Here is a 25,087-nt window from a genome sequence, read left to right on the forward strand (position 1 = left end):
TTCACAAGCAGAATAAACCCAAGTAATTCTTCATCCAACAGATCAAACCTGAGACAGGCAGGGAGGCAGGTGTTATTCAGAGGAAATGCCACTGAACTGGAGTTTGCAGGATAAAAAATTAGGTCGCAGGAATGTAAATTGCTGGGATGTGACAGGCTTGGGGTGCTGCTGCCAACCAGAAAGAGAGTTTATCTGGGAAGATGAGTCAGAAATATAAGTGATGGACCATAAGGTGGGAATGCTTCTTTTTGGGGACAGTGGTGTTTTAGGCCAGGGTAGCTTAAGGTGGTTACAAAACTCCCTTTCAGAGAGATATATTAAGTTTGGCTGACTCAGTTCAACCTCACTCACCTGGCAAGAAGAACATGATTTTTTTCTGGCTGTGTGGCAAGGTGAGTCAGCACAGGGTCATGGGAATGCCAGAGCCAGCATAAACTCTGTACCCAGGTTGAGAGGGGATGGTGGCTGAAGGGAAGGAAGAGCAGGATCTTCCCTTTGTGTCAACAACAAGCTGTCAGCTACCATGTAATTTCCTACCCTGTAATTTCAGCCTCAGATGCAGAATTCAGCATCCAGAATCACAGTCACCCTCACAGCTTGGTGGGCTGATCTGCTCCGTTCATCAGTGGAGTTTTCTTGGGGTTAACACCTCACAGGTTTAACAAGCAGAATGTCTGTTCAAATAAAGCAGGTTCAAACACCTCCTCATAATGAAGCAAGGAGGGTTTGACTTGGCTCTGGCAGAGGCTTTGACATGGGGCAAACACAGGCTTGTACAAAAGGACTTGGGGTGTTTGCAAACAAAGCAGGTTGTTTCTGAAATTCACAGAAAATCCATTTCTAAAATGTCCAACACCACGTTTTTGTGCATAGGCAAGGCTCAGCACACCATAACTGAAAGATTTTCTGCCTTCACTGGAGCTGTAGCTCACCAGCAGATTCAGACAAATTGCTAACAGAAAGCCCATTATCTAGAAGTGGAAATGTTTGTGTTTCCCCAGGCAGAGCTACTGCAAGATGTGTTTCAAGCCAAAACCATCAGCTGTTGCTGTGGGGATATCAACAGGTTTATGAGCCCACACTTCTGTGCTAACAGTCTGCTCTGATGGGATTTGAGAGATGCCCACATGTAAGGACGGCCTTCCTGAATCAATGTAAAATGACTGTTCTTTGTTTCAGGTAGCAGTCAAACATTTAGGGTACTGAATGGAATAATCATAGAATCATAGAATGCCCTGGGTTGGACAAGACCTTAAAGACCATCTAATTACAACCCCCCTGCCATGGGTAGGGACACCTTTCACTAGACTGGGTTGCTCAGAGCTCCATCCAACTTGGCTTTAAACACTCCCAGGGATGGGGCAGCCACAGCTTCTCTGGGGAAGCTGTGCCAGGGCCTCACCACCCTTACAGTAAAGAATTTTTTCCCTAGTATTTAATCTAAACCTACTCTCTTTCAGTTTGAAGCCATTCCCCCTGGTCCTGTCACTACATGTCACTATATGCCCTCCCAAAATCACACATAGTCTCTCCCAAAATCCAGTCAGTTGCTCCTTCACTTTTACCCTTATCACACCATGGAAGAGTACTGTGCTTTGGACTGATTCTCTCTGAATATATAGGCATAGCTGTGCATATTTACACTTTAAATGGGTAACTTGCAGGAAAGATCTTTGCCAGACAGCGAAAAACACCGAACCACTGTATATAACCACGTGCTGCTCTTAATAGCAAGTCACCTGCTCTGTACAGAAAGGTAAGGCCTCACCACACTGAGATAAGCCTGGGTAATGATAATAGAGTCTTTGTTGAAATCCCACCCCATTGTTCAAGGACTAGTGTGTCCGACCAGGGAAAACAAAAGGAAATGTTTCTAGTCCTTGAAAATCACAGCAGAATCGCAGAGGTTGGCAACAGAACAAGACAGCCATGCACAGAATTTAAAAAGAGAAGTCAACAGCAGCTTTTCTGTTGTGCAAATAAAAAGATTATTCTCTACACCATTGTGGCCTGACCTTGGAGTGAGTAGTAAGGGGTAAATACCTGCAATTCTCATTCACCTTGGTGGGATTTCAGCCTGGAGAGAAACTGAGGTGCCTGGGCTTGGTCCTTATGTGGCTCCCAGGACTGAAAATGCTGCTGCAGAAAGACTTCAAGGTTGATCTGTCTCTCTAATATGTTTCAGAAATAATTTCAACAGATGCCAACCCAAGATAGAGGGGGAAAAATACGGTACATGAAAAAAAGGGCCTGTGTGCTTCAGGACAGGAGACTTCCATGGGGTTTCATCCTGATCCTCCTGCAGGGCGGGTGAAGGACTAGTGAGTTCTGGTTGATACGTGCTCAGAGGACTGGTGAAAGTTTTAATTTCACAGAATATTCTGAGTTGGGAGGGACCCACAAGGATCATCACATCCAGCTCTTAAGCAAATGGCCCATACAGGGATCAAACCCACAAACCTTGTCTTTTTTAGCACCATGCTCTAACCAACCGAGCTAATCTGAGTTTTCATGCTCATGTTGCAACTTCCGAGGGAAATCGTGCTACAAAGTTAAAGTCCAGGAAAGGCTCTTGCTTAACTTCCTCGACACCTGAGTTGCAGTAACCCCCGGGGGGTCAGTGCATCGCCTGGGCCGTGCAGGGTCTCCCCCCGCCATCCTCTCTCCACCCCTATCACCTCCAGGTGGGACACCTTGCGGGAATGCCTCAACCCCTCCCGCCCTGTCAAGCCCGATCCATAGATACTTATACATGCCTATACATCGATGCAACAAGTTGCTCCGGGGACTCTCGGGCATTGTGGGAGCTGTAGTTCCGCGGCTCGCAGCACTACAAGTCCCATCCTCCCGGAGGAGGGAGAAGGAGGAGGCGGTGGCGGAGGAGGAGGAGGAGAGGAGCCGGCACGGCCCAGGCCTGCAGCCCGTGAGGAAGAGCCCCCCGGGGGCGGGCCGCGGCGGCATGCGGCTCCCCGGCCGGCTCGCCCTGCTCCGCAGCACACCCCTGGCTGCCCGGCCGCCGGGGAGGCTCCGAGCGGGGCGGGCGGCGGCGCGGCGCGGCTTCGCCCGCGGGCGGCTCGGCGGCACCATGGCAGAGGAGGCCAAGAGACGGGCCGCCTGCGCCGCCGTGGACAAGCACGTCCAGGTGAGGCGGCCCCGGGGATGCTGCGGGGCACGGGGGGCTCGGAGCGGCTGTGGTGGGGCGCGGAGCGCCCGGGTCGCGGAGCCTCCCGGGGCGCACGGGCGGACCCCGGAGTGCGCGGAGGGGCTGTGGGGACCCCCACAAAGCAGAGAGTGGCTCCAAGGTGCAGGGACCCCCCTGAGCACGGAGCGGCTCTGGGGTGCAGGGACCCCCCCCAGAGCACAGAGCGGCTGCGGGGTGCAGGGGGACCACCCGAGGCACGCAGTGGCCTTGGGGTTGCACGGAGCTTCCAAGTGCACGGAGCGGCTCCGGGACGCCGGGGACAGGCTCTGGGGTGCCGGGACCCCCCAATAGACGGAGCGGCTGTGGGGTACACGGAACTTCCAAGTGCACGGAGCGGCTCCGGGGCGCCGGGACAGGCTCTGGGGTGCCGGGATGCCCTCCTTCCCCCTCGCCCGCCAATACTCGGGGCGGTGTAGGGGTGAACGGAGTCCCCAGTACACAGAATGGCCCTGGGGTGCAGGGACAGGCTCTGGGGTGCCGGGACCCCCCGCTGCAGGGAGCAGCCATGGGGTGCACGGAGCTTCCAAGTGTGTGGAGCAGCTCCGGGGTGCCCGGACAGGCTCTGGGAGGTGCCGGGACTCCCCAGAGCACAGAGCGGCTGCGGGGTGCAGGGGGACCCCACAGTCCACGCAGTGGTCATGGAGTGCACGGAGCTTCCAAGCGCATGGAGTGCACGGAGCTTCCAAGCGCATGGAGTGCACGGAGCTTCCAAGCGCATGGAGTGGCTCGGGGGTGCCGGGACAGCCTCTGAGGTGCCGAGACACCTCTCCTCTGCCAGTACACGGAGCGGCTCCGGGATGCCGGGACAGGCTCTGGGGTGCTGGGCCCCCCAGTGCACGGAGCGGCTGTGGGGTGCGCGGAGCTTCCAAGTGCACGGAGTGGCTCGGGGGTGCCGGGACGGGCTCTGGGGTGCCGGGACCCTTCCCCGCCAATTCATACAGTGGCATTGGGGTACACGGAGTCCCCGGTAGACAGAGTGGCCTCGGGGTGCGGGTCAGACTCTGGAGTGCTGGGACCCTCCTCCAGTACACGGAGCGGCCGGGGGGTGCACGGAGCCACCCAGTGCATGAACAGGCTTCAGTTTGCACGGACCCCTCCAATGCATGGACGGGCTCTGTGGTGCGTGGATCCCCCAGTACGCAGAGTGGCCCCCGGGTGCCGGGACAGGCTCTGGGATGCCGGAACCCCCCAGTGCACGGAGCGGCTGTGGCGTGCACGGAGCCTCCCGAGGCACGGACGGATCCCGGGATTTGCAGAGCAGCTCCAGGCGCAGGGACAGGCTCTTGGGTGCCAGGACCCCTCAATGCACAGAGGGGCCATGGGGTGCACCGAGCCTTCCAGCACATGAAACAGCTCCGGGTGCAGGGACAGGCTGGGGTGCTGGACCTCCCCAGTGCGTGGAGGGGCTGTGGGGTGCACGGAGCTTCCCAGTGCATGGATGGGCTCCGGGATGCACAGATCCCCCAGCACACAGGGTGACTCCAGGATTCAGTACGGCGGATTGGGGAGAATGGGGGAGACCTCCAGGCCTTAAGCTGCTAGCCCCATTACCTGCGAGGTGAATGCCCTTCCCCCCACCCCTGCACGTGGTCCGGTGACCCCACAAGGAGCACACACAGACCACCAGAGAGGGACAGACAATGTGGGGTTGGGGTTTATAAGGCTTTTAGGAGGGTCAAAGGGGACCAATCACAAGTTCAGGGTCACACAGAAAAAACCATCAGGTAAGGGGTCAACAGCCAATAGGAAGGGGTTAACAAAGGACCAATGAGAAAACCTCAGGACACCTTCCCAGGACACCTCGTGTGGGAGACAATAGCTTCACAGGGGGTGTCTGGAAGAGGGAGACAGCGAACTGCAGAAAATACAAAAAGCCATTTTTGAAACATGTTTAAACCACAGTAAAAACTTCTGTTTCTATAACATTAGAGCTGTTTTCCTCACCAATCCATCTCTGACAGGACTTTTTCCATCCTGCATATGGCAAAACCATTGCCACAATTCAGGGGCAGGCTCAGGACTGCCGGGACTCCCCAGTACATGAAGCAGCCATGGGGTGCCCAGAGCCGCCCAGTGCATGAACAGGCTTCAGTTTGCACGGACCCCTCCAATGCATGGAGCAGCCCTGAGGTGCGTGGATGGGTTGTGAGGTGCACGGACAACCCCACTTGGAACATGGACAGTCCTGGAGTACAAGGATGGACCCTGGGGTGAACGGACAGAGCCGCTTTCTCCTTTGTTTTGGACTGTGCTCCTTTAGTTGAAATGAAGGGAGAAAACTACTTTTCCCTTCCGTACTGATCAGCTCCCTGGCAGCAGCTCTGTGCCTTGTCCAGCTCAGCACCATGCACACTGATTTGGGGTAGCGTCTTGCACCTCCAGACTTTCACCGTGCACCCTCCTGCGAGCTGGGCTGTGGTGGGAGTTCAGGCTGATGTCGTGCCCTGCTCCTTTCTCCAAGTCCAAGTCCAAATGCTCTGCTGCTGCACCCCGTTTCTGAGCACCCAAGCAACAGCCCCAAACCAGGGAGTGGTGTCCTGTCCTCTGCAGGGAGAGGAGTGCAGCAAGGGGCTTGAATGTCAGATAGGACTGGAGCTGCTTGAGGTTTGGCACAGCCTGATCATGAAGGTTTGGAGGATCAACGGTTAACGTCCCGCAGGGGTTTATCACAGTGTTTGCCCTTTTGCAACAGCAGTGATGAAACCAGGGTGAAGAGTTGCTGCCAAGGAGTTAGATATTAGCAGTTGGGGGAGGGGGGAAATTCCCTTCCCCTTCCTGCTCCCTCTCACGAGGTTAGTGTTCTGAGGTTCAGTTGCTGAGGGCTCCCCGTATGTCCTATAAAAGTTTGGCTTGTTTTGCAGCCTTGTTCCTCTGAGCAGTCTGTCCCTGCCTGAGAGCACACCCTGCCAGGCTAACATGATCAAAAGTAGTTTGTGGGATGGGGGAGCCTGGGGGTTCTGACAGCTGCATAAAAATCCCCTTTCTTACTCAAGGCAAGCAAAAATTGTGCATTGAGGGGTTGCGGAAGGAAGTTATGTCAGGGGAGGTTTAGGCTGGATGTTAGAAAAAGGTTCTTCACACTGAGGGTGGTTGGATGCTGGAACAGGCTCCTTGGGGAAGTGGTCACAGCACCAAGGCTGCCAGAGTTCAAGAAGGAATTGGATGATACTCTCAAGCACAGGGTGTGACTCTTAGGGGTTAATCCTATGCAGGGCTAAGGGTTGGACTCAAGGAGCCTTGGGGGTCCCTTCCAACTCGGCATAGTCTGTGATTCTGTGACTTTTGTTGCAAGTTGTGGAGCCAAGGCACAGCTGCTGCTGCGAGTTATCCTGAGCTCGGTGCGCCTTTTATTTGGGGTAAAGCCAGGACTTTTCCTAGTGAGATAGCTGGCCTTTGTAGTGTTTTATGGTCAAGCAAACTTAGGATAATGTTTCTCCAAACTTAGGATAATGTTTCTCCAGCTGATTGAAGTTCAGTGCCCAGCTAATGATGCTGATTAAGTAAATTAGGCAGTGTCTGGGGCAATACCCCAATGCTTGTTGTGCAAGTTGGCTTGAACCGGTGGTGGAGAAGCAGGTTAGAGTCAATGCCAAGGAGTTGGATGGTCTTGGCTGTCAGTTTGCACTCTCAGGGTGCAACTGCTCTTTGTAATGCATAAGTTTGTGTTTGGTTGTTAGTTATCACTGCTAACCAAGGGAGCAACCTTATCTCTGAAAACAAAGCTCCAGGCTTCCTTCCTTGCACAGCAGGGACATGTGAGAGAAGCCACTGACTTCAGGGTTTGGTTCTGCTGGACAAATCTCTCTTGCTTAACTGTGCTGAAAATCCGTGGCGCTGGGGGCTTGGTGCTGGGTGAGGGTCCTCTCTTGGCATCCTCCTTCACACCCATCCGTGCCTGTGCCAGCACAGCAGCTCCTTGTGCACCTTGTGGCAGGTGTAAACCTGAGGGTGGGTGGAGGGATTAGGAGAGGAGAACTTGTTTCTCTTTATTTTTTTTAATTAAAGCAAGTTGTGTACCCACAGCACTTGTCCACGGACAGCTGTGGGAGTGGAGTTTCTGCATTCTGGAGCAGACATGGAGATGACCAACCTCAGAAACCATGGGCTGTGAGGCCATGACAGCTCAGAGTAGCAGCGCTGCCACAGGGCTTGGGGCTTTAGAGCTGTAAGCTGCTTGGGGAGAGCAGGCTTTGTATTTATACAACACCTCTGAAGGCAGGCCTTGCGAGTGCCTCTGTTAGAAATGAAAATACGGGTGAGAATTTAAGGTCCTTCTGCCCCAGAGAGGACTGAGCAAACTTTGGACTTTGCTCTATATTTAACTCTTGCTTTTAGCAGGAACTCTTTGCTCTCTAATCTTGGAAACTAACTCTGGACCAGTCCACCCCTGTGCCGATACTGCTCGATGTGTTGCCTTGTCAGCTTCTGTAATGCTGGGCAGTGTCTTTAGGCCCTTGGGTTAGCTGAGAAAATGCTGTGGTTGCTGCCAGCTTCACCCATATGTGGGTCCTCAGCTGTGCTGTGTCTCAGTGCCTTGGGTTTGTTTGCTGGGGTTTTGGTAAGCAATCTGAATGTAATGTTTTTGCATGAGGTGCTGCTCCTTCAGTGCTCTGCTTCTTGCTAGTGTTTGCCCTGCCCCTATTTTTAAAAGTGGATGTTTTTTGTTTGGTTTTGCCCCTGCTTTAGCTGGGGTTGGAGCTGAGGAGGGAGAGCTGGGAGGTGCAGTAAGGCAGGAGTTGTGACAGCATCTGTTTAGACTGACTTTAAACTGTTTTTCTGGGAAATCCACCTTGTCCAAGCTCATACTGTCACCTAAGGGAGAGTGCTTCACCCCTCATCACTGATCAGTGGATGGGACTCTTGTGGGATGGGATCAGCTGGGACCCTTGTGAACTCTTCCCCTTTCATTACAGTGGAGTGGCTGATGCTGAGGCTCTTTCCCCATCCCTTTAGGGCACCCAGCTGCTCCAGGAAGCTGTCCCACACTACAGAAATGAGGGCAAAGAGAAGAAACTGCCTCTTCCCAGATTGAAACGAGTTTCTTGGGAACACTGGTACTGCCCATGTCCTGCCAGCCTCTGTGTAGCTTTGCTTACCCCTTGGCTGGCTGTGCTTGGCTCTGCCTGATGGGCTGGTGGAAATGAGAAACCTCTGGAGCTGTTGGGTTTCTGCTGGCAGCGCTGCAGGTGTGCAGCTCTGGCCTGTTGCTTTCCCCATCTTTTGCAGAGCTGGCGAGGGCTGGGCTGTAAGCTGAGTCTGGTTTTGTAGATCTGTTTTCTTTAAACTTTTAACCTGCAGAAGCAAGAGAAATGAGTAATCCTGGGGGAGTGTGACCTATCTTGAACTCCACCCTTCCAGGCAAAGTAGTGTGCCAGAAAGACTTTAGCTGGTTGAAGTGCTGCAGGTGTGGCTTTTTCCACAGCTGCCAAACTCTGGATTTGCTGCACATGGGGAAAGAGCTCCAGATCTGCCCAATGTCCAAGAGATAATGCACAACAGCTCTGTGCCTGCATCTCTGGCTGGCTCCAAGTCTTTTTCATGTGAAGTCTCTGTAGTGATACTGGGCCTCTTTAAGTCAATTTAAGCTTTGGATCCCGTCCAAAGGAAGGGAATTACACTGAAAATGGAAAAAGCGCAAGAGGCTACAGGGAGTGGGAGACTGAGCTGATAATAAACAGAGATTTATGTGGCAGAGGAGACGTCTTGCAGAAGTAACACAAGTGCACCCATCCACCCTCAGTCTGCAACACCCTTTAGGAGTGTACCTGTGTTACAGATGAGACAGTAACGATCCTTCTTAAACCAGACCATAAGCAGAGAAAGGCCAGGATGGAGCTGTAGTTAAAATTTGATCCTCTTCATCACATGCTGCCAGGCTCAGCCACCTTCAGAGTGTTGCTGGACTCTTGTATAGGCAGTTTTACACTCTGTTTTGGAGAACAGTTTTTATTATCCACAGGAACAGCTGCTGTGCTCTCTGCTTTGGCTGCTGGTGCATCTGTGCTGTTTACCAACAATATAGTTGGCAGCAAACCCACCCAGGCTTTTACTGTTCGGCTTCCTTGGGAGATGTTATCTTGAGGTTGTTTCCTCTACTTCCTCTGTAGTGTTTGAAACTCACAGCTTTCCGGCAGGAGAGGATGGATGGAGTGCCAGCAACTAGCCATGAGTGTGCACTGAACACCCCAAGATCAGAGCACAGTGGTAATTAGCAAACACATGTTTTTTAATGAGAGGACAAGTTGCTTAAAATCCCTTGGCCGTGGACCACGGTCGTGCCCTCACTGGCACAGCGTGTTCCCTTCCTTGCCTGCAGTGTTGTGTATCGCCTTGCATCTCTGGGCAAGGCTCCTCTTGCATGTGTTTATAATATCAGTTTTACCAGAAAAAGTGGACAGCTTGTGTGCTGAGCCCCCAGTAACAGCTCTCTCTGTCTCTCTTTGATTTGCAGAACAATCAAGTTCTCGGGATCGGAAGCGGTTCTACGATTGTACACGCGGTGCATCGATTAGGTAGGGTGCTCCCCTTGTGCTCCCCTTCCTGGCCCTCCCACCACAAACAGTCCTCTTGTCCATCTGTCCCAACTACTTGAAAAACACACTAAATCATCTGGATGCTGACTTATAGCTCGTGCCTTGGGTCATTGTTTGGGATATTGTTTGCCCCTCGTTACGGACTGCTTGAAGCTGAAGGTTAAAACAGGGCTCCAAATTTATGGCATAGAGAATTCTGAGGAGGTAATGATTTGCCACCTGTTCTGCCCATACAGCCAGGAAAAGCGCTCTGCTGGCACCCACCACAAACTGGAGCTAAACTCCTCGGTCTTATTCCAGCTTTGCCCAGCTCTGCCCAGTGCTGACTTGCTGTGTGGCTTTGGGCCATGCAGCTGCTCTGCTTCCTTTAACCCATTCATCTGTGGCTCACACTGCTTCCCACATCCACCTGATTCACACTGAGGGGCCTGCTGAGGTGTAATGAAAACGAGGAATGTGAAATCCTCCTGCATTTTGTTTATATACCCCACAGCCAGGTTTATCTGCTCGCCCCAGGGGCAGGTTTGCTCAGGGTGTGATTCAGAAAATTTCAGTAAAATATTCAAGTGAGGCAAATGCAATTCTGCAAAGTGAATGTGAGGGTTAATTATCCTCACGCCTCATTACAGAGTATGCAGAGGTTTAAAGTTCCTTTGCAGGGCACTCTCAGCCCCAGGGCAGATCTGCCTGTGGGGGTGCTGAACTTTGGATGTCCTTGGATGTGGGACAGAGCAGCTGTGGGTGCCATGGCAGGTTGGGAGTGCAGGATCAGCCCTGTTGTTCTTGGGGGTCTTGGTTGGACACAGAGGGGGAATGAACAGAATCATAAATGTTGGAAAAGACCTCCAAGATCATCGAATCCAACCATTAAGCCAGCATCACCATGTTCACCACTAAACCATATTCCCAAGTGCTGCATCCACACGTATTTTAAACACCTCCAGCTATGAAGATTCCACCACTTCCCTGGGCAGCAGAGTTCAGTGTTTCACACCTGGGTGGCTCTGCATGGGTGGGGAGTCCCCTTGTGACCTCCAGCTGCCTTGGGCAGAGCTGTCCCGCAGCCCACGTTGGGCTGAGGTCTGAGCACGAGGCATCTCTTCACTTTGCAGGGACACAGCAGGGCTGGTGCTGTGCCTGTCCCTTGGCACCCACCTGGCCCCAGGCTCTGTGTGTGTGTGTGATACCCTTTAATTTTCTGGGAGCTGCGGTTCAGCCTTCTGGGTTTGGCTCAGTGTTGCAACCACCCACCCCCGCACTGAGCACAGAATCAGCCTCTAAATAAATGGGTATTGTGTTTAAAGAGGAGTGCCTGTTCCAGGCTGCAAATTCTGGCTTTTCATGTCTCCTGACTGCGTTTGCACAGGGATGTGGCTTGTAACAACGTACAGCCTCATGTATTGCATCTTCAGTCCTTCCAGCAGCAGCGTTACCTTGGCTTGCTCTGGTGCTCTTGCTGACTCTCGGGCTGTTGGCTTGTGCCTAAGTATTGTAATTACTAAAATAACATTTTGTCCATAATGATATCTTAGTAATAGATTTTAGTCATTTGAGGTTAGCCTCAGGGAGGAAATATTTCCTTCCATTTAATGGAATACTGTACTTTATTAGTCCTTTCCCTGCCATATATTTAAATGTTCTATAATAAATTAATGTGATGTCCCCAGGGCAACAAGCCAGCAAACCTTTCAGACAGCTGCTGGAGCTCTCTGTTTACACGGAGAGCAGCAAAAACCTGTCTAATGGAGTGAGAGAGGGGCGTGGGACTAATTTCCCAGGTGAGGATTTGCTGATGGGGCTCCTCTTCTGCTGGAGACATAAAGGTTAATGGCTCATGGTGGCTTGGGCTGAGCCAGGGTGGGTGTTTGAACATTTCTGACTGTTGAAACTGAGTCTCAGTCTAAGCAGGGTGGCACCTGTTTGCATTTTGAGCGTGACTGAGTTATTTGCAAGCCAAGCAAGTAATTGAAATGAATCAGAGGGGCTGCTCCAAACTGAGATTTCTTAAAGTGAAAGTTGGTGTGTTTTTTCTTTCTATAATGAACAAACCAAGGCTTCTGCTTTTTTTTCCTTGCAGCTGAGCGGGTTAAAGAGGAAAACCTGACAATTGTCTGCATCCCTACGTCTTTCCAGGTGAGCACTTTCCTCTTTTGCTTTCTGCCATTCCGCTCATGGAGTGGATCTTCCCCTTGGTGAGTTAACCAAAAGCACTGGTGAAAGCAATCGTGATGCAGCCTGCAGAGAGATCCCATGGAGGTGATGGTGCTGTGTTACCCTGACCTGAACTCAGGGGTGCCCTAGGGCTGGGAGGTGTGTTTTGAACCAGTGTGGTAGGGCTGGTTGTGTCAGGGTTGGTGTGTGGCTTCCTCTGGATCCCACTTGCAGGAAAACGCTGTTTAGTGGTGAACCAGACTCGTAATGCAAAGCTCACTGGAGACTCTTTGAGTCTGCATCAAGCCCTGAAAGCCTTAAAGAATAATAGCGAGCTCCTCTGTTTTCAGGAGGAGCTTAAAATGCTTCAACTGGATTTTATAAGAAATTGCAGAAGAGAAATTGGCTTAACCTTTCCTTTGCTGCACAGCTTTTGCAGGAAGTTGTTCATACCAAGCCAGATGTAGAGAGGTTTGCAGGGAAAGGGGGAACCTGGCTTGGTGGTGAAATGCAGAGCTGCTGGGGAAGCTTCTGAGCTTCTTCCACGCCTTTGGCAACTGGCTTTGGTCTCTTTGCCTCAGTTCCTTGAGGTGGGAACCTCCCTGTGGGCAGGGAGAGGTGTCATGATGGGGACCACACAGGGGGGTTTTCAGGGCTGGGTGGCAATACCCTGCTCAAGGAATTGGGTGTGTCCTTCTCATAGTCCTGGTGTGGACCTGGGGATTGTACTTTTGTCACAACGGTGTCACTGTGAGGACAGTCCAGCAGTGCAGGAGAAGGTGCAGAGCCTGTGCTGTGAGGTTTTCAGGAAAGAACTGAGTGGGTAAAACCCTGAGCAACCTGGTAGCTGACCCTGCTTTGACCTGGAGGTTAGATAGCGACCAACCTGAATTATCCTAAAATCTTATGAAAACTTAACATCCTCTTACCCTGCAGATGTTTAAATGTGAGTGTAGAGTGACAGGACTCTCTGTCTTCCCAGCTGTTGCAAGCATCCAGTGGCCAACTGGAGTATAATGCAAGGTGCTGCAAAGGGCAAAAAGTGAAAAAAAAGAATTTTTTTTAGCCTATATCACTACTTCTGTTGCATATATGGACTTGTGGTGAGAGTCTTGTCTTCAAACTGTCTAAAATTCTTCCCATCCTGTTATATTCTCATCCTGTTATATTCCCATCCTGTCATATTCTCATCCTAATACCATGTTCCCTTTGAACATAGGCAAAGTGCTCTGAGTTCAGCCTGTAGGTCTTAAAGAAAATTGATATAGCTCCTGTACTGAATGTGAGCTGGAGCCTGTCCTGCCTTGAATTGTCGCTGTAGTTCATTTACCACTACAGAGCTTCTTACCAGTAAAACAAAGAGGTTGCTGCTAAAGGGAAGAGATAGATCCACAGCCAATATCCCCAGCATGAGTCTCGTAGACCTCGACCAAATCCTACTGAAGCGTTCCCAAGTCAGCAAAACAGCATCTTATTTTCACTATGTACAGGTGTAAATGGCTGCCTGAGGTCACTGGCAAGGAAGAATTGGTTTCAGTGGGCTTTTATACTCCTCCCTTCCCTGTTGTCAGGTTGGGTTATTCCACCACCACCAGTAAAGCTAGAGCCGGGGTAAGTATCTGTCCCTTGGCTTTTGCGTGGTTTCTTTTCACCTGGACGTGTGCCCAGAGCACGGAGTGGGACTGTTCCTGGCAAGTGCTGTGCAGTTACCACCACCTTTCCCCCAGTTGTGGGAGCTCTGCTTTTGATTCCTGCTGGCCTTGCAAGCAGAGCCTGAGGAAAGCCAAGACACCTCGTTTCCACACTTGCTGACTCTAAGCCTGTTCAGGATCTGGCCTGCATGTGCAGCACCGTGTTTTTCAATGCTTTCAATTCCCAGATCCCTGAAATCTTCTTTATGTGGTCACCATGTGATGAATGTCAACCCACTGATTTTTATTCCTTCTATTTTGTGAGTCCTTAGGTTCCCACAGCCCCTGGGTGTTAAAGCTGCATGCTATGAAATGCCATGTTAAACTACTGAAATCATATCTCATTGCCAGGAGTACCACCTGCTAATTCTAATGGTTCTGGGATGCCAATACATGTGACTGATGCACTTTGTTAGTGTTGGTGGGTAAAATCCAAGGGAATCAGTTGATCCAGGCTGTCACACTGGGCTTTCTTGGTCCAGCTACAGCATGGTGGCAAGTTTGGACTCAAGCAGAGTCTGTGCAAGGAGGGAGTCTCTCTTAGATGATAATTTGTTACATAGAAAATTCAACCAGTTCAGGATTCTGCAGATGACACCAAGTTGGGTGGGAGTGTTGATCTGCAGAGGGATCTGGACAGGCTGCAGAGATTCCATTGGACTGAGGCCAATAGAATGAGGTGCCTTTGGTCACAACAACCCCATGAGAGCTCCAGGCTGGGGGAAGAGGGGCTGGAAAGCTGCCCAGCAGGAAAGGACTTGGGGGTGCTGGTCCCATAGTGGCTGAACATGAGCCAGGAGTGTGTGCCCAGGTGGCCAAGAAGGCCAGGGGCATCCTGGTTTGGATCAACAATCGTGTGACCAGCAGGACCAGGGCAGTGATTCTTCCCTGTCCTGGGCACTGGTGAGGCCGCACCTTGAGTGCTGTGTCCAGTTCTGGGTCCTTTGGGGCAAGAAGGACGTTGAGGTGCTGGAGCATGTCCAGAGAGGGGCAACAGACCTGGGGGAGGGTCTGGAGCACAAGTCCTTTGAGGAGCAGCTGAGGGAGCTGGGGGTGTTGAGCCTGGAGAAGAGAAGGCTTGGGGGTGACCCTATTGCTCTCCACAACTCCCTGATGAGAGGTTGTAGCCAGGTGGGGATTGGTCTCTTCTCCCAAGTAACAAGTGACAGGGCAAGAGGAAATGGCTTCCAGTTGTGCCAGGAGAGGTTTAGATTGGGTATTGGGAAAAGTTTCTTCGTGAAAAGGGTGGCCAAGCACTGGAACAGGCTGCCCAGGGCAGTGGTGGAGTCCCCATCCCTGGAGGTATTGAAGAGGCACGTAGATGTGGCACTTGGGGAGAGTGTTTAGTGGTGACTGTGGCAGTTCTGGGTTAATGGTTGGATTTATGATATTAGGGGTTTTTTTACAACCTGAACAATTCTGTGATTTCCAGTTTAAACTGAGGGATGGAGCAGAGGGCAGCTCTGGGCACTCTGTGATGTGTTGCCACTAGAGGGAAATACTCAGCCACTTCAGGAAAAGCATATCAGAGCCACCAAGTAGCTGTTTCAGGAGCTTCCCACACTTTTTTCCACACTTTTCAGTTGTGCTTTTCCCCTTTTTTTTTTTTGTTTATTTCTAATATGAAAAATATTTTCATTGTTAGTCCCACATTGCTGTGGTGTAAATATTTAATTTTCTTGCTCACATTTTTCAGCCAAAGGAGATCAGAGGGGCTGGATGAGTGCAAGGGAGAATGATTTCCGAGCTGAAATAACACAGGACTCAAAAATTCCATATCTGCTTTAGTGCTTAGATGCAAGTAATTCCCACCAAGCTCATGGGGCCTCCTGCTATTTAGTATGTAGAGACCTGAACCCAGGATTCCTGTTGCACCATCTGAGCATTTTAATTCACATCAGCAGCAGGGTTTTATTTTGATTAAAGTACTCTGGTCTGGAAGCATCATTTTCTCCTTGCTGTTCCTGCTGCTGGCTGCAGCCCCTCCTCAGGGAGGAGCAGTGGAGCTCTCCCAGGGAGACCCCATCCTTGCTGCAGCTGGGCAATGACACCACAAGCCTGTTTTTCTTTCCTGCCCCTGGTAAATGGTGTTTGCTGTCTTCTTGGTGCACAGGCCCGTCAGCTGATCCTGCAGAACGGCTTAACACTAAGTGACTTGGACCGACATCCAGAGGTAAGTGGGAGTGCAGAGGTGAGACCTCACCTGACCTTCCTCTCGCCTGGTCCTTCATAAAGCATCAGGCTCCTTTGTCCTCCCCTGAGGATGAGTTTGGGCAGCCGCACTGTGTGTGGCTCACTGAGCCAGTTCTCACTGAGTGAGAACTCGTGAGTTAGTATAGGAGGAAACGGCCTCAAGTTGCACCAGGGGAGGTTTAGACTGGATACTGGGGAAAAATTTCTTTGCTGAAAGGGTGGTCAAGCATTGGAACAGGCTGCCCAGGGAAGTGTTGGAATCACCATCCCTGGCACTGTACAAAAACCACATAGATATGATGCTTAGGGACATGGATTAGTAGGGACCTGGCAGTGTTAGTTTAATGTTTGGACTCAATGATCTTAGAGGGTCTTGTCCAACCTTAAGGATTCTATGATTCTAACAAGCTTAGTTTATTTTTTCCCCCAAGCCTTAGTCTTGTCCTAGTTCTTGTCCCTTTAGATGGCAAGTAGGTTGCTGGATTGTGTTTTCTCCAGGTGTTAGGCATCTCATCCAGACTGAGGCTTGCTGGCCTGAGGCAGGGATATTGTGCTGCTGAACTGTCGCCAGGATTTTCCCTGGGAAAATGTTGCCTGCTGGTCCTTAAATGATGCTAGAGGCTGATGTGATGTGCCTTGCAGGCCTGCAGTTGGTTGTAGTTTCTCTTCCTCCTCTTCTCACATGCCTGTGGGTTAGAGTGGCTTCTCCTTTTCCCACAGCTTGACGTTGCCATTGATGGAGCAGACGAAGTGGACTCTGACCTCAACCTTATCAAAGGTGGCGGGTGAGCCCTGCTGTCTGTCTGTCTGTCTGTGCATGGGGCTGGTTGGGGGGGGCCTCTGTCTGCCTGTGGATCTCTCTGGGGTGGGCTGGAGAGGCTGAGGGGACCCTGTGCAGGGCTGTGTGTGCACCCACTGTGGGAGATGGCCCCTGACCAAGGGTGTGTGCAAGGAACAAGGGGGATAAAGTGATGTGTGAGGATAAGGAGAGGGGCAATGGCAGCACCAAAACCAGCAAGCGTGTGGTGGAGGGGACTGGACTTTGAGGCTATCAGGCACAGTGAGGAGCAGTCTGATGTTTCATGGTTTTATTTTTATTTTTTTCTCCCTTGCAGTGGCTGCTTGACACAGGAGAAGATAGTTGCAGGATATGCAAAGTGCTTCATTGTTATTGCGGATTACAGGTGAAAATACTACCATTATACCTCTGGGAGGATTTGGATGGTCCTGTGTTAGGCCATTATTGTCCCTCCAGTGGGTCAGGGGAGCAGGAATAGGTGGAAATGATCCTGGCTCACAGTGCTTCAGCATTTCAGTTTCTCTTTTTTTCTTAATTTTCAACTCAGCAGGCCTGCTTGGGAGTGAGCAGAGCATGTGGGCAAATGGCTGCTCTGCTGTCTGAGCTCAGTGATTGTCAGCACAGGATAAATTTCCTGTTCTGTACAAACAGAAAAACAACTCCTGTCCTTGTCCAAAACATGTCAAAACAGGGCTTGTGAGTCAACAGAGCATCATGCATTAAACAGGCTCCTCCTGTACATGGGCACATGTGAACTGACCACTGTGTCCTCCAGGGCCTTGTGCCTTAGGGGTTTGCAAGAGAGACTGGGGTGATGTTAACATAATGTCCAACACCAATCCCACCTCAAACTGTGTCCTCAGGAAAAAATCAGAGAACCTTGGGGAGCAATGGAAGAAAGGAATTCCGATTGAGGTCATCCCCATGGCTTATGTCCCTGTCACCAGAGCCCTGACCAGAAAATTTGGAGGTGTGGTGGAGCTGCGGATGGCTGTCAGCAAAGCAGTGAGTGCCCCTATCAGCCCTGCTGCCCCAGAGGAACCACCTGAATGTGGGCAAATGCAGGACCAGAGTTCTGGCCTTTCATCTAGTGGAATTCTGGGCTTTCACTCCCAGAGAGGCATCCTGTGTTATTTCTCCCAATTATACCTTGGTTAATGAACTGTGTGTTTAGGTGTTCAGACCTCATTGAAAGCCTCTCTGTCTCACATCTCCTAAAGAAGGATCTCAGAGCAGGGAGCAGAGGGATTCCCAGTCTGGGTCTGAGCTGCTGCTCTGTGGGGATTTTGGGGTGCTGGAGGGCAGTCTGTGCTGCCAGAGAGGGTCTTGAGCTGGGGGGCAGCTCATGCTGGGTGATGGTTGTTGTGGACTGCCCTGATTTACTTGAATGATGAGTCTAAACTGTTGCAGAGGGGATGGCTGGTCCCAACGAGGGCTGTGACTGTCCCTGGCTGGGCTCAGGAGACAAGGAGCTCATGTCATGACAACTGGGTTTGCTTCCCAGGGCCCTGTGGTGACAGACAACGGGAACTTCATCCTGGACTGGAAGTTTGACAAGGTTCATCAATGGAGTGAAGTGAACACTGCTATAAAAATGATACCAGGTAGTTTCTGTGATTTTTTTAAAAACCACAAAAGCTGGCTAAGGTTTGGTCTGTGCTAGGCAGCCTGGACTGTGGGAGTTCCCCCCTGGATACAAGGAAATGTGTGTGTGTTTACTGCCCTGCTGTGGGTCCCTAGATTTGTTTCTACTTGAGAGATCTGTCAGCTGAACTGGCACAACTGTACCCACGTGGCTTTTTCATACGGTGATGAAAACATGGGCTGATGGTGGTTGATGTTGATGCTGTTTCCCATTAGGCACAACAGTCCTGTGCTCTTCCTTACTCTCCTTAACTCTCCCATTTAGAGAGTCGCTTTTAGTGGACTCTGGAGGGAGGATTTGCATTGTGTTATGGTATTTTCCAGCTCTGCATCCCATTTCCAATGGGAAGCCCTACAGGCTCACTTTGCTGTGGGGATGCAACATATCCGAGTTCTTGCTGTGCAGGAGCAGCAGTGGTTGATCCCTCTGTTTGTAAACAAAACAGCCTCTCTGCAAGGACTCCTGCCTTGCACGAGACCTGCTGCCCAGGCCAGAGTTGCTTCTGGACCAGCCAAGTCTGCCTGGGGGCACTGGCACTCTCTGAACTTCAGGGAAGCAGCGTCTGGATGTCTGTCTGGTTATCTTAAGCAAAGTCTGCTCTTCATCTGGTCTGCTTTTGAATACATGTTGTATCTTTTATCTTTGGGTATATCCCAGGCCTGCCTGGCCCTGAAGTTCATAACACAAGTGCTTTCACTGACTGCTCATGTGTTGTCAGAACATGCAGGAACATGTTGGGATCCTGTTGCTCAAATCCCAACATCCCCACAAAGCAGCAGTATATTGTCCTGGCACCACAATTAAAACACAGGAGCAGGCAGAGGCCATGGGTGTAGGCTGGGTGAAGAGTCACCAGTTGCTTTTGTTCAGTGGCTTTGCTTCCCTCAATGGTGCTTATAAGCTGATTTACTGAAAATACACACATTTTCTTTTTCCCTGCTGTAGGAGCAAACTGCCAGGATGCTGCTTCTGGCAGTAGATGGCAGGTTCAGACCTTTGGCAGAAGCAGATCTACCCAAACCAGTGACTGATCCAAATGAACCAGTGACTGCTGCTGGTCTGGGCTATCCCTGGTGCTCCTTATCCTAATCCAGTTGCTTCCCAAGGCTGTACAAATGCCTGTATCATTAGAGCTGTTTTTGTGCAAGAGGCAAACAGTGGCTGGTTATGCTGTTTGCAAATGAAACAGCAGGGACTTCTTCCTTGCATTTCTTTGTGGTGGAGAAAGGAATGGGAAATGATGGGACGTATTCCATCGTGTCAGTGTGGAGATGGTCTCAGCACTGTTTGCTGCTCAGAAATGGACCTTCTGAGGGGAGAAGAGCATCTTCCCGACACAGAAGTGGACGAGCAGAACTGTTAAAGCCTAAATACAGTGGTGGTAGCAGGGCTCTGGCCACCCTGTGGTTGTGGTAACCCTTGTCCTCCCTTTCTATCCACCTTTCTGGCCTCTGGCTGTGTCTCAGTGATCACTGGGAAGTTCTAGTTCACCCCACAATTAAGTGCAACCACAGGTACATTTGCAAATGGGTGACAAATTGCAGAGGTAGCATCAAACCTGCAGAGTCTTAACATTTGAACAAGTGTTATCTGGGTGTTCTCCAACAGGATGATCTTTTAAATGTGTTCAAAGGCAAAGGGAATAGTCCTGTGGGTGCATGTGTAGCTTCCTCTTGCTCCTGTGAGTCACCAGGTGGCTGAAAATGCCTCACTCGTGGTTGTGTTGGTGTGATGGGGGTGTCTGGGGTGGTGTGAACGTTTGAGGGAACTTTGTGAGTTGTTTCTCAGTCTCTGGAGAGTTTCTCCAGCAGCAGAGGGTGGCTGCATGGGAAAGACTTCCTGGAGGCTCCCTGTGTGGCTGATAGAACATCCCCCAGTGTTGGACACTTCTCCAAACCTCTGATGGAGGCACTGGTGCCTTTTAATGAACAAAACGAGGGGCAGAGCAGAGGATCCAAGTGAAGGGGTGGCTCTGGCATTAACCAGCATGTGACCTCTTGTTCCCTAGGTGTGGTGGAGACGGGGCTGTTCATCGACATGGCTGAGGTGGTGTATTTTGGGATGGAGGACGGCTCAGTTAGCGTGAGGGAGAAGCAGCCTCGCTGACAGGGCTCTGCTGGCTCTGCCTTGCCTTCAGCCCAGTTGGATTCAGCTGTTGTAAAGGTGCCAACCTGATGTTTTGCCTTAACAAGCAGCGGTTATCGCAGGAGACTGATGGGAAGCTGATCAGAATCCGCTGATGTGTTACTGAATGTCTTTTTATAAAAAAACCCAGACAAACAAATGAAAAAAAAAAAAGAATCTATTTCTATATATATATTTTTACTTTACAGGAACGTTGTCATTTTTTAACGAATCATTTAAACAAATTGCTTTAATGTTTTTATTTTATTTTCTAAGAAATACTTACCAAAAAGAATACTCCCTGTTTTTGTGTTTGCTTTTTTTTTTTTTTCTTTTTTTCTCGAAGAGAACTTGAACCCTTCTGGTTGCTCGGAGGGCTTAATGATTGAGGTCAGAAATACAATCCTAATGCATCATTCCTAACCACCCTGGCTGGGAGGGTGACGTACGTAACAGGAGCACATCCAGCTGGGACCTGCTGATGCCTTATTTGGAACCTTTTTGGTTCGGTATTTTATGCCTTTTATTTTTCTATACCACTGTTTTTTAATAGTTCAGGATGTCTAGTTGTCCTCTGTGCACATGACAATTCTCTGAGCCTAGGGTGATCTCTACATCCCCCTCTCTGGGACACTAATAAGGGCCTTTTCCTGGCCTCTCTATATGGAGGAGACACTCATCCTTTGAGCCAAATTCTGCTCTCATTGATTCAGTACCTCTGATTAAAGTCTGTCCTGTAGCTGGAGATGTTTGGGACTTCATCCTTGTAAACAGAGAGCAGAACTGGGTCCTGGATCAAGTTTACAGGAGCATATTTTAGCAGCTTAGGGCAGCGTGGAATACTGTTCAGTGGCAAATGATTTGGTTTGGAATGAAGGTTAATTATAACCCCTCACAGCTCGTTGATTTGTGGAAGGACATAGCAGAACGCACAGGAAAACGGAGTCTTCCTGCCTCAATTTTCCACATGTAGCAGGAGAGAGACACTCGTTAAATATCTCTTTTTCGGTGTGTAGGTGCTTTGCATGGTTCTGATGTTGAAATGCAAGCCCTCTTTTTGTGTTTTAGACACTGAAATAAAAGAGCTGTTATACCGGACTTGGTTGTAATTTGTTTCTTAAAGTGACTTAGTTTGTAGACAGTGGGGCAGATCATGGTCAGAGTAACTTCTGCTGTAATTTGCCCTTTACAAGAGCCCCTCCTCACCCAGGCCAAATTCACCCTTCTGCATTTGAATTCTTTTTGCTTAAGGTAAATACATTATTTACAATTAACCAGATTATCTGGTCAACACTTGTTATCTGCAGTGCTTGCCTCAATAGAGAATGTCTTAAATTTGCACATCTAAAACTTGTGCATCTAAATGCAGATCTTTTTTTTTTTTACAAAAAGGAGCTAGTTTTACATTTTTAGATCTTTCCCTTCCCCTTCCTGCACATTAATTCTGAAGCACTTGTAGAAAGTAACTGGGCTGCCAACAACTTGCTGGAAACACTGGAATATCTCTTCCCATAAGCCTGGCGCTCCAGGAGCCATTTGCAAAGCCTCAGTTCTTGCCACGGGCTGTATTCAGATGCTCTTGGGCTCCTAATGTAACCCTGGGTGAACAGAGAGCAACCGAGCACAGCTTTGTGCCCAAGTGCCTTTCACTCAGTGCTGCTGGAAATGGGATTAGCGGGAGCAAACGCTGCTGTTGACTCTCCTCTCTCTGAAATCAAACAGCTCCTTCTCAAAAAGCCAATAAAACCATTACTGCACCATTACTTTCTGGCCCTGGACCAGCTGTGATCTCACTCAGCTTTGTGCTTAGCAGGGTCTCCTTAGATCTAAGGCTGAAAGTGGCAGGTGTGATTCTTGAGCTGCTCTGGGTGCCTGGCGAGCAGGTAGCACTTGTGGGTGCTTTTGCAAGAGATTCCCCTGCTGGAATGGGAGTTTGAGTGGGCCTTGGGCTGTGGGTTATGGGTACAGTGTGCCACTGTACCACACAGATGGAATTAAAATGTCTGTGTGGAATTAAATTGCTGGAATGCCAGAGAAAATTTAGTGTCTGAGCCAGTTCTGGAGGCTTTGTGCAGATTTCCCTTGTGCAAACTCCCCCAGCCCACACTTGCAGAGTCAGTAGATAGGTTTTTGAGTTTAAGGGGATCTTAGGGATGGTCTGATCCTTTCCCTTTGGAGGCTGCCAGGCTCCCTGACCTGTCATGACCTTCATCTGCCAGCATGTGTGGGGCACAGGTGTGGTGCAGGCAGTCCATCCCCTCCTGGGGTGGCTTTAGCATGCCCTGTCCCTGACACAGCCCTGCTTATGCTGATGCTTAGCTGCCTAGCCACAAGCATGTTTGATGAAAATTAAATGTACAGGCAGCAGAGGTATTTCTAGTCCCTGTTTTTTGCTTTTCTAGAAATTATTACACATGGTTTTTCTGAGAGCTAACAGTTTGTAGATGAGCATGCCATGGTAGATCTCCAGATAAGGGCAGGTACTGCAGACACCCATGACTTCCTTGGGTAGGAGCAGCTCAACTGTGTCCTCAGCTGCTCCCAAGAGCTCCTGGGCTCGAGTTTGCTGAATTTGATTTTGCAACCTTGGCTGTTTCACTGTGGCATTTGCTTTGGACTTTCTGTTTTTTTCAAGATGCTCTTCAAAAGAGCCTTCAGAAGCCTTTAGAAATGGAGCTGCCAGTTCTATCCCACCCTGCCCCCTTGCACCTTGGGAAGAAAAGCAGGGACATATTTTTAGAGGATGGCATTGGGAAAAAATGGTATCAAAAGCAGGTGGAAGGAGGTGTCCTTTTAAAGCCCAAGGCAGGCTGGTCGTGACTATTTAGGGTGCATTCCTGCAGTGGGTCCTGTTACCTGTTGTGATCCAGCCCCTGCATGTTGCCTTTCAGGTTGTGCACAGAGGGTAATGCACAGCTTATTTACCATTAGCATTGAATTATGGATTAACTTGGCCCTGGAGGAAACAAACATTTCAAGAAACAGCAACAGCAGCACTAAAATTAATGAGCAAGGGAGGTAATGAAACACTAGTTCCATTCAAAAAAAAAAAGCAATATAAATATAGTAAGAGAGTGCACCAGATTCAGTTTAATTAACCTGTGGTTTATAGGTTAAATAATTAAGATGAATTAATTAAACTAACTAGAAAGAAATTGCGTGTTTAGTTAAACCAAATCACTTTTTTCCATGTTACAAAGCACGTATTACTGTCTGTCAAGTTCTTATTATTGTCAGTGTAGGATGGGATTTATGATCTGACATAATTATTGTTCTGAGAAATGTGACATAAAAAGAGGTGAAAATAATTAAGCAGGCAGCATAGAGGATGTGTGCTCTGGGTATTAAACCAAATGATTAGAGCTAAAGTAATAAAGAAAATAAGCACAGCATAACTGTAATGAGTATTAGTAAACTGTAACAAGTATTAATATCTTCTAAACATAATGCCAGATCCATTTTTTAACCATGTGGATTTAACAAAAAGTTTTGTAATAACTCTGGCTTTGGTCTAGTTGCACCAGCAAAGAAGGAGGAAATGGAGAGATTTCCTCATTTTCAAAGAGATGTTTCAAAGTTATTGAGCCTTATGAATCCTCCAGAATGTTTTTGCAGTCTTATTTCACTCAGTACATCAGCAAAAAGGTGACACGTTTCAGACTGAAGATGAACCTAAAGACCTATAAAGTGCCAGGTTTTTGTACTGAAAACTTCTAAAGTTTACTCATTTCCCCTTCCAGTAACTTTAATGGGAGTTGTATCATCCCTGTAACTCTGTAACCCTGATAACCAGGTTTTTATTGTTTTCAGGTCACTAGACTTTCCTGTTTGCATTTTCACAGCTACTGACATAAACATCTTTTAAACTTCCTTAATTACACTTTCACCCTTGTGAAAATCTTGCCAAATCATCGAGATAAATGTAGTGAGCAAAAGAGTAAAGGATCAGTGACTTGGGTTTGACCATAAGAAATTACATATTACTTTTTTTAGTGAAAACAGAAGACTTTGTACAAGAATATCTTGGTGTAAATATTCTTAATCATGCTAAACTCAAAATTCATCTCATGGCATAGTGAAAAATGCATGCATGTAACTTTGATCATAAAAAAAAAAAATCAGAGAAGCTGAAGTTCCTGCTAACTAGAATGGTCTTTTTACTGTGCACAAACTACAAGTTCCCTCCTGGTGGTCTTCCAGTGCAGGATTAATTAAAGAAAACACTGCATCAAGTATCTTTTCTATTATAAATGTCTCGCAGGTTTATGTAATCTCTTACTGAAGCTATTACTGGAATGCCTTATAGATCAAAATCACTAATTAAACATTAATTCCCTTAAAACATTTTCAAAGCTTTCATTTCAGTAACTTGCAAGTTATTTGCCTGCCACAGTACACTGTCTTCTTGCAATCAGTATTTAATAACCCATGCAGTTTTAATCCCAAAGTAATGTATTTAGCAATGACAAATTAAATTGAAAAACCCCACTGTAAATCTAGATGGGACACCGGGATGCTTTTCTTACTATCTTAATTTCTTGCTGAAAAAAAAGGACAGTCCTGCCTTCCTCTAACACTTAAATGAATGTTATTTTTTGAAGGGTAGATTATCATTCTCTCTTTTATATGTAGCTTAGTGAGGGCTGGACCAGATCAGTGAAGAGTCAAATCCAACAGCTCATAACTAATGTACCAAAACCCTGTATGATTGAAGAGTGAGCAGATATGGTCACATGGCTTTAGGATACG

At 49.1% G+C, this 25,087-nt stretch overlaps 1 protein-coding gene across 3 annotated transcripts; it reads left to right on the forward strand.

Annotated features, from left to right (window-relative positions):
- The first annotated feature begins 2,632 nt into the window (after positions 1–2,632).
- Positions 2,633–21,436, forward strand: RPIA (ribose 5-phosphate isomerase A). 3 transcript variants are annotated; one of them, XM_064653529.1, is made up of 10 exons: positions 2,633–3,142; positions 9,654–9,714; positions 11,403–11,513; positions 11,813–11,868; positions 15,691–15,750; positions 16,491–16,555; positions 16,886–16,954; positions 17,433–17,574; positions 18,074–18,173; positions 20,223–21,436. In XM_064653529.1, the coding sequence occupies exons 1-10, from the start codon at positions 2,753–2,755 to the stop codon at positions 20,318–20,320; spliced, it is 1,152 nt and encodes a 383-aa protein (XP_064509599.1). In that variant the 5' UTR covers positions 2,633–2,752; the 3' UTR covers positions 20,321–21,436. The 3 variants fall into 3 exon arrangements, with proteins under 3 accessions (XP_064509599.1, XP_064509600.1, XP_064509601.1); XM_064653531.1 differs by lacking the exon at positions 2,633–3,142 and adding an exon at positions 7,199–7,760; XM_064653530.1 differs by lacking the exon at positions 11,403–11,513 and having other exon boundaries at positions 2,635–3,142.
- The last annotated feature ends 3,651 nt before the right edge of the window (positions 21,437–25,087 follow it).

This window comes from Pseudopipra pipra, chromosome 4 (assembly GCF_036250125.1).
Source record: "Pseudopipra pipra isolate bDixPip1 chromosome 4, bDixPip1.hap1, whole genome shotgun sequence".
In the NCBI taxonomy this organism is placed as follows: Eukaryota; Metazoa; Chordata; class Aves; order Passeriformes; family Pipridae; genus Pseudopipra; species Pseudopipra pipra.